This window comes from Nomascus leucogenys, chromosome 15 (assembly GCF_006542625.1).
Source record: "Nomascus leucogenys isolate Asia chromosome 15, Asia_NLE_v1, whole genome shotgun sequence".
Lineage (NCBI taxonomy): Eukaryota > Metazoa > Chordata > Mammalia > Primates > Hylobatidae > Nomascus > Nomascus leucogenys.
The window spans coordinates 85492193-85504974 of record NC_044395.1 but is presented as its reverse complement, the minus strand read 5'-3'; the positions used below and the strand labels follow the sequence as shown (position 1 = coordinate 85504974).

The 12782-nt window shown below is 34.9% G+C and overlaps 1 protein-coding gene across 3 annotated transcripts in view; it reads right to left on the bottom strand.

The window, feature by feature from the left end:
* The window catches only part of LUZP2 (leucine zipper protein 2), a 594909-nt gene that overhangs the window by 29097 nt on the left and 553030 nt on the right, over positions 1–12782 (bottom strand). For all 3 annotated transcript variants that reach the window (XR_004033667.1, XM_030829545.1, XM_030829544.1), the window contains exon 10: positions 2298–2390. Coding sequence is in view for 2 of the 3 variants with exons in the window: in XM_030829545.1 (XP_030685405.1) it covers positions 2298–2390 (93 nt within the window). In the remaining variant the exon portion in view is untranslated. The remainder of the gene's footprint in view (positions 1–2297; positions 2391–12782) is intronic.

Genomic DNA, 12782 nt, shown 5'->3' with positions numbered 1-12782 from the left:
TATCTGATTAAAGGAAAGTCATATAAAGGCATAGGTTAAGATTCTAAAACACACCCCAAAATAGACAAAATATAAAGGTATAAATGTGATAAAGAATTTTATTTTGTGATTTTAAAAAATGAAATTAAGTTCTGCCTTCTTATTCAGTTTGGACATTCAATAAAGCAACCCAAATTGGAGCTTAAGTCTCTAGGCTGGTAGAGTCAGTATTTTTATATTGCTACATTAAAATGGAAGTAATACATTTCACAATATTTAATGCAAATCAGAATATTATGGCTAAATTTAGACAAGGCAAAAAACAAAGTCTCTCTAGTTTTATTTATTAAAAATTTCCAGATGAATTGCTCAGAATCTGACTATCTAAAAGCTCCCCAGATAGTTCTTATGAATGGGAAATCTATTATTAGTGAAAAATGACCTATATATTTGAATCACCTGGAGGAATCAAAAAATTAACATAACTAATGTCTAGACCTTACCCACTGAGGTGCTGAGGTAATTTTTCTGCAATGGGTTGTGGGCATCAGTATTTTGTAAATACTCTTCGGTTGATACTATTCTGGAGACAGAGCTAAGAAGTACCGGTCTAGAACTTGAAATCCGATGTTCACGCATGTCCCACTAATTCCTATTACTCACACCTGGTTTATGTCACTCACTGTATTACTTTCTTCATTATTATCTATAATTGAATCTGCAGGCTCTGAATACTGAGCACTCCATGTACTAAAAGGTGTAGCTTCTTAGGAGTAGAGACTCCAATAACAAAAGTCTAGAGGACAGAAGTCAGGTTAGTGGAAGAACATTTATGTTTCTGCTGGTGGAGGCAGCTTTTTGAAGATCCCCAGGTCCAGATTGAGACCAAAACAAGATAGTATCCGCTTCTGGAACTTACTAAGGACAGAAGAGTTATCACTGACAAAGGAGAAAAACAAAAGTAGAAGAGAGCAACAAATAACATATGAATAAAACAATTTATGATTTGAAGCAGGCTTCAATAAGAAAAGTAGACCAGAATGTTGCTTTGAGGAATCCTAGCAAACCACACATAAATTTTCTATTTTGCCTCCAATGAGAACGTGTTTTCATGTAGTTTCAAAAATATATATCAAGAAATAAAAACACCATCCTTAAAATTAACACCATGGTCTTATCACTCGATTGAATACAAACATTTGAAAACCTGAACTAGCTCCCTCGTTCAAATTAAGTTTCTTAGCTTGGGAATCCAGGGCCCGTCACACTCTAGTCTTCAATGATTGTAGTAGGCACATATCCCACCATTTTGTGTATTATGTTTTTTAGCCATACTGCTGTGATATTTTCCTGCCTTTGCAAATTTGCTCACTGTCAAAGACCTACCCATGCTTCTAACTACAGTAAAAATCTTCCTTCCTGCCCAAAGCCTTTTTGACTCTCTCCTCCTTTGGAAGTAAATTTCAAACATTTTATTTATACTTCTTATTAACTTTATGTTCTAACTCGTACAGTTTGGATACAAGTTTAAATAAACAAAGTCTTGAAGGCAAAACTGTTGAGTAATTCATTTTTCTAAATCCACTTTGGCAGCTAGAAGAGCAAAAAGAGATCGCTTGTTTAACTTACTTGTCTATTCCTCCTTATCATTATTATATATATTTTTGCTGCAGCCTGATTTCTTTCAAGCATAAATAGTTTCATCAGACACTTTTTGAGTTGGATTAAAGCCTAATTTTGAATCTATTCAACACAATTGTTGTCACTTGCTATTCTCAAATCTAAATGTAATAGATCCATTAGCTTAATTTGGCCAAAGTTCAAAAAAATAAAATTTCATTGCACTTTTAATCAGTGAAAAGACTCATTGAACAAATTCCATATTTCCTACCATTTGAAGGAAATGAATCTCCCTTCTTCTACCATGATGTCTCTGTATGCTGAGTGTATTTGCTTTACATGGAGAAATACATCCTATAAGGTTTTTTGTTGGTTTTTGTTTTTTTTTTACATTTTAACAGCTTTCTATCATGTAGCCATGGGAATGACGACCTTACTTAGCCTGTGGTCATCCACTTACCTCTCTAAAAACTCATATTCATAGTTGTCCTAAGAATCTGGTTGCAATGCTTAATGGAACACCTACCTGATTCACACCAAAAGAACATTTACTTTCTTATATTTAAAAGTACAATCCTTAGGTAGTAGATATTACATATAAGTAGTAAGTTTCATGGTGGCATCAATTAGAATTGTTAAAATGCTTATGCTTTGTTCTCATGTCTAATATTGTAAAAAGCATCTTAAATTTTTCTTACATCTTGAGAGTCACAGGCAGTCGTACTTGGATTTCCTTCCTTTGTTGACTCAACTTGAGAGCTCTCATTGTTTCCAGAAGCACTTTGTTGAGGCTTAGAAGAGACGAAGAGAGATAGAAAGAGAGATCATTAAATACCAGAGAAATACTTTGAACAAATAGATCCGAATCGTTATTGTAACACATGAAATAATATTATAGCAACATTGCAATCAAAATAAAACAATAAAATGGAAATTTGTATATATCAGATACCATAAAATATACCTTGAAAAATTTTTAACTTCAAAATTAAATAAATAAATTATATTTAATTTTGCATTAGTGATGTCCATTGGGATTATTTTCTCACTGAAAATATTTATTTCTTCCATGGTGAGATTTTATTTTAAGGATTCTAGTCCCTCACAAAGTATATATCCTGTCCTTTCTTTTTATTTTAACCCCCCGTATATGGAGAAATAATATGTGAATAAGAAAATAACCTGATTTTCTCGATAGAAAGAATACGATTCGTAACACTTCATAATTTACATAGTGGGTTATATTAACTCCAATGCTTTACTAACTAATCAAACTCTGCTGTATATTTCCAGAAACCCTAAATATTATTCTAGAATTCATCTCTCTAGAAACACAATTGAAAAGAAAAGAAGAAAATAAGAAAAGAAAAGAAGAAAATAAGAAAAGAAAAGAAAAAAAAGAAAAGAAAAGAAAAGAGAAAAAAGAAAAGAAAAGAGAAAAGAAAAAGCTGTTTCCTACTTCTGGTAAGAAAAGGGTATGCCCTAATTGTTGTATATAAGTACCACTGTAAGTAGGTTTAAGATTATCCTTTCAAATGTGTATGTGCTTCTTGGGAAGAGCTGATTTGAATATTGGTGTTACACTCAGCTCCTCAGTCCATGAGGGTACTGTTTTAGGGCACACAAAATAAACTAGTAAATGCTAATTTGCCTCAGTCTGAGACTTTCATCACACCGCATCACAGGAGAGGAAGAAATGAGGTTTCTAACCATTAGGGGTCGAGGAAAACTAGGACACGGTCAATCTCACCCAGGTTGTTTTACCTGCACTACTTTCTACACAGCACTCTCCTGGTTTTTCACAGTCAAGTACATTCTTTAGCAGAACATTTTTACAAAAACAATATCTTTATAAAACTAAAATCCAAGAACAGTTAATAAGGCTGATAGACTATTAAATGTAAAAAAGAACATGAATAAAGCAACTAGAATATTAGAAAAACAATAGAAAATAAAGTAATTAAATTCACTAAAGTTGATCCTATATAAAGTCACCCAAATGCTGGACTCTGGGTATAACAATAAATAAATAAATAAATAAAAAGTAAATACATTCTTCTTTATTTATACCTAAGGAAGTTTAACTTCATTAGGTGAAATCCAGAAGGCATTTAGTGTTTTCTACCTCCAATACTCCCTTTTTCTTTCCTGTTTTTCCTTTGTTTAGGAATCCTACATCTGACCTCCCCTCTAACTTCATTAGGATTAAAAAATAATTAAACTAGAAAACAAAAGTTCTTCTTTCTAATCCTATGAAATGCATTCAACAAGCTTTGGAGTTGCCCTTTAAATCAAGCCAATGAAAAAGCCAGCGTTCTGTTGCAGATTCCCTTGGTAAATACAAAGATGACAAAGGTAGCATTTGGGTCTTCATAGAGTTCACGTAATCTGATTGTTATTCACATAAGTAACTTTAATATAAAGCTTATTAAGTACAGAGAGGCAGAACAGACTTGTCTATATTTTAAAAGAATGATGGTCAATTCCATCTGGGGTAATAAGAAAAGTTCTAGTGAAGAGAGTTATTTTTGAAGTAGGTCACTGAATAAATAATGGCAAGAATGAGGGAGGCCATTCAGGTGAAGGAAAACATTTGAGCAAAGAAATAGAAAAATGAGACTCAGTTGTTGGCTTGTTGGTCTATAGGGTAGAAGGAGCAATAAGCATGATTAAAAATACTAAAAAGTAGAGAGGAGATCCCAAAATTCAGCTACAAAATTTATACTTAATTTAGCAGCCAAAGGGGGGCTGGGTGCAGTGCCTCAGATCTATATTTCCAGCATGTTGGGAGACAGAGGCAGGAGGATCTCTTGAGGTCAGAAGTGCAAGACCAGCCTGGACAACATCATGAGTCTCCTGTCTCTACGATTTTTTTTTAATGTGGTAGTTTACACCTATAATCCTAGCTAATGAGGAGGCTGAGGCTGGAAGATGGCTTGAGTTCAGAAATTCTAGGCTGCAGTGAGCCGTGATTGTGTCACTGCACTCTTGCCCGGCATAGGCTCTAACTTAAAAAAAAATACCCAAGGCGGGGGTCCCTTGGATATTTCAAATCAGAGGTATGATATGGCTAGAGCCCCTGTCAGCGTGATATGGCAACAGTACCTAGGCAAAAATGAAACAGAAGAAAATGAGAGTGGGAAATTAATACAGAAGCAATTAAAATGACCAGGTATATGGCAACAACAGCTGAACTGAGATGTCAAATCTTGGTGATGGAAGAGATTGAATAGTAATTGTATGTTCTGAACAAGGGTTAGGATCTATGCCATTTGAAGAATTCTATGTAATATAGAATTCTAAAATATAGAAACTGAAGAAAAGGTATGTTTTTAGCAAGAAGGGCAATTTTGTATTCCTAATCGAGAGTTTAAAGCACTTGCAACTCCTAATAGGTATTATTGGATATCAGTGTTAAAACAATATCATTCTTAACAAGAGTCAAAACAGCTATTTATTCTAGCTAAGATCTACTGAACATCCACCACCTGTCTTCCCATAACCACCAACTTGCAGATGCTTTGAGGAAACAGCTTAAAAAGAACAAGAGTAATAAATAAACAGTAATACTGGAAGTCTCCCCTGGCACTCACAGCCAGAACCACAGCTGCAAAATCATGAAGAATGGATTGAATCACACTAACAGGCAAGGGACAATTTCAATGTATTTTGTTTCCAAACAATCAGATGACAGAATAAATAGTCCCAAAATTTCCTTGTAAATTTCTTTTCACATATAGTGGCATTAAAGGAAATTAAAAAATAAAACACATCCATTATTCTAGCAAATCTACTTTTATTTCTGTTACCCTCCCAGTCTTTGTTAATATCCACATAAATGAATATCTTACACAGTCACAATTATTGTCTCCATGCCATTTTTATTCTGCTTTTACATGTAACATGAAATGATGCTATATATGGTTTGTATCTATACTTTACAGGTCTAAAAAATTATAAAGTTTTTAAAAATGTATATTATAATTGATGATTTTTTAAATTTTCAATTTTGAGTTTAATAGATAATATTTTGGTGAACATTAACCTTCTTGGTACCAGTCTGCATAACTCATATCATTCTAATCACTGATCCAAACATCAGGCTATTATAGGCTTGGGGCTCCTTAAAGGAAGATAGAGTGTGTTATTCATTGTTTCATCTTGGAAGCTAGTACATATTTTTCATTCATAATTTTTTGTTTCCTTCTTTTTCCTTCTCACCATTTATTTATGATTTTTTTTAGGATTAAGAGAAGGTAAAATTAGGGCCAATACTGAAGCAAGGGTAGTGGACATGTTTATTGCTGGAGAAATCTTTCTAAAATGTAGCAATTTAAATTGTATTTCCCAATATGAATACACAAATATTTATTATGCATCCACTCTACAACAGTATTATGTTTAAAACTGAATCAAATATTTGAAACAGATCTGTATCTCAAAGAGCTCCCATTTGCTCCTCAGTAGCTGCTCATCTTTCCTTCTACTTCCTAATAATCATTGCCCCCTTTTTTTTTGGAGGATTACTTTTCTTTCATGGTATGGTATATCCCAAGCATTGTTTTGTGCATTTAATTTCTTGACCAATTCAAGATATGGGCACATACATAATCCAAGTTAGGTCATTAGAAGCCTTGGAACTCAGCTGACCAGATTCAAAACAGGCTACCAATGGTTAGATATGTTAATTTCAGCAGGGTCTCTTGTACAAGTTGTTTCTACAATAAAACCATTTTTGTGATTCATGTGTCCCAATCTAATGAAGCAAAGTTTATTTCTGCCTGTGCCCAGGCTTGTTTCTCCCATGCTCTTGCTAATACTATGAGTTATAATGGTCAACCAAGAAATCTCCTTTACTAAAATTGGTAAAGATCAGTATTTTTTGCATGTAACCACAGAGGCCTGGATGATACAGGGAATCAAATCAATAAAGTGAAACTGACAACACAAGTTCTGAGATAGTGTTTTACCATAAAAACTACCAGAAGGAAAACATCAACCAGTTACGAAAGCTCGAAAGAGTAATAACAGGCTCAGCAATGATGGAAATTTGATTTTAGCATAGATATTCAGTAAATTCCTAAAAATAAAACTATGTAGCAGATGGATCCTTTTCATGCTCATTTAATTATGTTTTCTCATGCAAATATTGTGCATTTATTAAAATGTGCCCAGATTTTGAAAGTAAGGCTGAGGCAAAGAATATATTGAAAATAAGTTAATTATCATCTATCCATAATTTATTCTTGTGGGTCTTTGATATTTTAGATGGAAGATAAAAGGGGCTTCATTCACTGTTAAGTTCACACAGAGCAAGGAGAAAAGAATGACAGTGTAACTTTCTTTTTTTTTTTTCAGTTATTCTTTACGTCCTACTCTATGAATTAATGAAAGGCTGCCCTTGTGCTCATCTATCAGAACTGGGTTGTCTGGTTTACTACTGTTTTTTTATCAATACTAATGCTATCCCACTTAATTTTGCTTTAAATCATGTACATACATTAATCACTTTTAATAATAGGAAGAAAATATACATTTCTTCACGACTGTGAGCACCAAAGCATAAAAGTTAATTTTTTAAATACAAACACATAATATTTAATTAATGAACTGCTTGTTTTCAAAAATAATAAATATTATCCTTCATACATGCCTTTGCCATCAGTAAGATGGCTCCTTGTGGAAAGAAGCCTTATTGAAACTGGTTAATTAACACCAGAAAAATAACTGAATTTAGGGAAAGATGATGTATTTCGGAGTGAAAGGAATGTGGATTTCAACCCTGGATCTGTATTTAAATAAAATGGGCCTCAGACCATATATATATATATATATCTATATACACACATACACACACACACACATACACACACATATAGGTATATATATGTGTGTGTATATATCTATAGTATATATACAGCCTCAGACTATATATATATCAGATATATACAGACTATATAAATATATAGTCTGAGACCCATTTTATAAAAACGAACAAATGACAACAACAACAAAAGCAAAACGCACACTGCAATTTATGTACTTTTTACATAATGTGACAGATATATATATACACACTATATATATTATATATAGTCTGATATATATTATATATGTATATATTGTCTGATAGATATGATATATATATCAAGGATTATGAAATATAATCAAGAGCTAGGAAAATGAGTCTCTAGTACATTATAAATTACTGGAGGATGGAGTAATTTAATCAAATATATATATATATATATCATATATCCTGGATATATATATCCTTGCAGAGCCTCTGTTTTTTGCAGCTCTGTCACATGATGTAAAAAGTACCTAAATTGCAGTGTGCTTTTTGCTTTTGTTGTTGTTGTCATTTGTTTGTTTGTTTTTAGGAAGGGGGAAATTGAATATGAAGTAGAGTCTGGCATCTGTTACACAGCTATCGCTTGAAGATGTATGATTTACTCGATTCTTACTCTAGGGAGGTGTGGATTAAAAAGAGATTGACCACTGTACTGGGCTAAATGGTAGAATGTGGAGGTCCCCAAAAGATATGTCAATGTTCTACTTTATATGACAAAGGATTTGATGATATTAAGGCTATTAAGATGAGTAGATTACCCTGTGTATTAGTCAGCTTGGTCTACAACAGAAAAATCAGAGTGAGTGGCTTAAAACAACAGAAATCTATTTTCTCCCAGTTCTGAAAGCTAGAAATCCCAAATCGAGGTCCAGCGGGATCAGTTTCTTATGAAGACTCTCCTCTGAGCTGGCAGATGGCTATCTTAGAACTATCCCCACAGCACAGAGGAAACAAGTTCTCTGGTTTAGTTTCTTAAAAGAACACTAATTCTACCAGATCATGCTCCCACCATTATGACTTCATTTAACATTAATTACTTTCACAGAGGCCCTATACCATGGTGGTTTTAGCTTCAACATATTACTTTTGGGAGAACAGATTTCAATCCATAGGATCCTGGATTATTATGTTGGCCCTAAATGCTATCACAAGTGTCCTTATAAGGTAGAAAAAGAGGGAGATTTCACACAGAAACATGGAATAGAAGGCAAGGTGGTAATGGGGGCAGATATAGACAGCCACAAGCCCAGGTATCCCCAGATAACCACCAGAAGCTGTGAGAGGCATAGAATGGATTCTTCCCTAGAACCCCTAGAGGAAGTATAGTCCTGGCAGATTTCAGATTTCTAGCCTTTAGATTTGTGACAGAAAATATTTATGTTGTTTTAAGTCAGCAAGTTTGTGGTATTTGTTACAATAGCAATAGGAAACAAAAACAACCACTTCTTCCAGTAGTTTATAATGTACTAGAGACTCATTTTCCTAGCTCTTGATTATATTTCATATTCCCATGCAAGGCAAAATAATTTAATATTCCCTCATTAGAATATCCAAACTTTCTCTTAGCTTTTCTGATAAAAACTTTGAAGCCTACATCTTTTAAATGGTACTCAACATTCATTGTTAAACATTATGAAAACTTCAATTAAATTAACTGTTTTGTAAATGGATGGAATAAAAATCCCTAAGAGGATAATTGTAAAATCAAGAATTCCAGAATAAATTAAATACGTTAGTCTTTTTCTTGTGCCATTAAAAAAATAGCATGCATATTACATAAGTGGCTTTTTTTCTAATTTAACTTGATTTTTTCTATAGTCTGTGCATATTTTTAATATATAACATGAGGAAATTTTAAAAAAATTGATATATGACGTTTTTTCCTTAGCAGTGCAAATATACTGAAGAGGTGGTCCCCAACTATTTGGCACCAGGGACTGGTTTTGTGGAAGACAATTTTTCCATGAATGGGGAGACAATGATTTGGGGATGAAACTGTTGCACCTCATGTCATCAGACATTAGATTTTCATAAAGAGCACATAACCCAGATCCCTCGCACATGCAGTTCACAATAGGGGTTCCCCTGCTGTGAGAATCTAATGCTGCCCCTGAGCTGACAGGAGACAGAGCTCAGGTGGTAATGCTTGCTCACCTGCTGCTCATCTCTTGCTGTGTGGCCGGCTTCCTAACAGGCCATGGAACAGTACCAGTCCATGGCTGGGGACCCCTGCACTGAAGAATACTCAAGGAGAGTAAAAGTGGCTAACACAGAAAAATCCCTTTGATCCTGGACCCACAAGGGTCTTCAAAGTGATAATAAATTTTGTGTGTCTGTGTATAAAATAATACATATTACATATATAAGATACATATCCCTTTATATACATATATAATCAATTCATATATTTCAGCTGATTGGTAAGCACTTTAAATGCAACATTTTATTTAACTGTCTTAAAACAGAATGAGATGGATTTTATTTCTGACCAAGATGAAGTAACAATAATCACATTTACAGTAATACCCCTTATATATGGTTTCACTTTCTACGATTTCATTTAGCTGAGGTCAACCAAGGTTTGAAAATATTAAGATATTTTGAGAGAGAGAGAGAGAAAGAAAGAGAAAGACTACATTCACTTAACTTTTATTATAGTATATTGTTTTAATTGTTCTATTTTATTATTATTGTTGTTAATATCTTACTGTGCCTAATTTATAAGGTAAACTTTATCATAAGTATGTATAGAAAAAATACAGCATATAGAGGATTCAGTACGATCCAGTTTCAGGCATCCAGTCAAGGTCTTGGAAAATATCCCCTGCAGATAAGGAAAGACTACTGTTCTGTGCCACCTGAAACCATGAACAAAATGAACAAAATACAAACAATGGTATTAAGAAAACTGACAACAGGTAATGAGGGACAGTGGTTCCAGAGAGAAAGGACACAAATGAAGGACACATAGCCTGTAGCAACTAGATGCCAGAATGAGGGCAGTCAAGAGCTAAAACAGTGAGAAATGATGGGTACCAAAGACCAATTTTGGTAGCGATACAATTCTTCCAAAGTCCACACATGCAGTGGACTCTCCAGGAATCAAACTATGGGCTATAGTAAGGATCATGCAGATGAATGAAATGATTGGAATAGTCATTTTGTTTAACTGACTTCATTTAATTTCCTAGAGTCCTGACAAGAATGAGATCATCAACTTCTTTAAAGGCAAAGACAATGCCCCTTTCATCTCTACAACTCATCACGTTGAGCATTAAGGCTGACAAAAAGAAGATGCTTAAAACATCACAGAACTCTTGGGATATTGCAACTGAAATCTATGAGACAGCTATTATTGGCTCCATATTCTGGGTGAAAAAACAGACTGAGAGGTCCACTGAATTAGGAGAATCAAATAGCATCGGATTATACAGCTAATTATTTAACCTATGCTGTCAGATTCCATTCTGTTTGTTCTTTGACTTCCACCTTAATAGATATTGTGATTTTCTACTTGTGTGAAAGTGGTTGACAGAATTTGTTACTGTTCACCTTGAGTTCCCTCTTGAAATCAGATTTATGTAATGACTTCCCCAGGGGTATTCTGTGCTATTGGCAAAAAAAAAAAAAAAATTGGAAAGAAAGAAAAGTGGCTCTCTACAGAGAACCAGAGAACTATGCATATACAGTATAGTTTGCTAACATATACTTTAATTTTATTAAAGCTTGCTTTATGGCCAAGCAAGTAATTGCTTTGAGAAAATAAAACACACATTTAATGGGCATGAAAATCAAGTTCTGTTTGGAGAATGCAAATGCTCATATGCATTTATTGAATTAAGTTTGCTAGATACATTATTTTATTCTTCTACGATTTACTAATTTTGGTCTTCTAGAAATTTCTGTTGGTTTTATATATTTATAGGTTGTTAATAGATAAAGTCATATAGAGGGGGTGTGAGTGTGGTCCACCCATGATCCTCCCAAAATCATGCCTTCTTTGACTTTAATTCATGCATATAAAATGAGAAAAAGTGTGATCAGAGAAAGTGTCTGTAGTGACATCTAAAAACAATTTTTCAAAAAAGATGACCAATAGAGTTTGAAAAAAATTTTTAAAGGACAATATTTGTCCTTGCTCTACCTGCCTCTTTATTCTCAGGGAATAGAGATTTGCTACAATAAAAAATTTTAAAAATTACAAAATAAAAAAATAAAGTGTTCCAACTCTGAATGGTGCCTGGGGAAGATAATGAGTGAAGGGACTAGGGGACTACTCATCTCACTTGGGACCTCTAAGATCTTAGTTGCAGGAGTCTCCATACCCCCATGGACATGTGAGCTGGCAGGGGGATCTCCCCAGGGATTAGACAGAGATGGAGCTGCAGCACACATGGATTTGGGGAACTTTGAGTATGGGTCAGCTCCGGCAGAGCTGGGCCATAAGTGCCCTCCCACCAGAGCTCCTATCTCCCTCTAAGAGGCTTTAGCCCCAGCTAACTGCCAGGGATAAAACATGGCCTGATTCCCTGCAGGACTGGGGCCCATCAGTCCTACAGGCCTACCTGCCTACCAGCACCACCTAGGGCCTCTGCCTGGCTACCCCACAGGTGCATGTACACAGTGTAGCCTCAAGTGCACAGCCTGAGTCCTTTGCTCCACTTGAGTGCATTGTGGCAGCCTGAAAGCCCTTTGCATCCCCTAGTGCACCCAAAACCCAACCCCAAGGATCCAGAGAAGAGAGCTGCAAACAGGTCCTAGAATCACAGGGCTGTAGCCACCAGCTCAGGTCCAATCCCCTAGGGAGCCCCAAGGCCTGAAAGACCTAACAACAACAATAACAAAAACTGCAAGTACATTTCCAGTGACCAGAGGTGTCTTTCTCAAACCCCAAGAACAAGGAGCAGACCTGGTGAGGTGGTCACCTCTCTCCCATTTACACCACAGAATACAGCTGCGAATGCAAGGATATGCAAAGATGCTGTGTGGCTAAGATCGTATCAACCACCCATTGCTCTCAAGTATCATCTATTGGATTACAGTCCAAATATAACACCAAAAAACACTTTACTAATTCTACCCCCTGCAAAACCAGTAGCAAGAATTCAGCAACAAAGACTCTGTACAGAGGCTTAGCCCTATGAAAGCTTCCAGAAATAAAGCCAAATGACTATATTCAATTTACACCACAGTTAAAGAAATGCTAGCTCTTCCAGATGAGAAATAGTCAATGCAAGAACTCTGTAAATTCAAATAGCCAGTGTCCCCTTACCTACAAATGAGCTCACTAGCTCCACAGCAATGGTTCTTAACCAGTCTGAATTGCCTG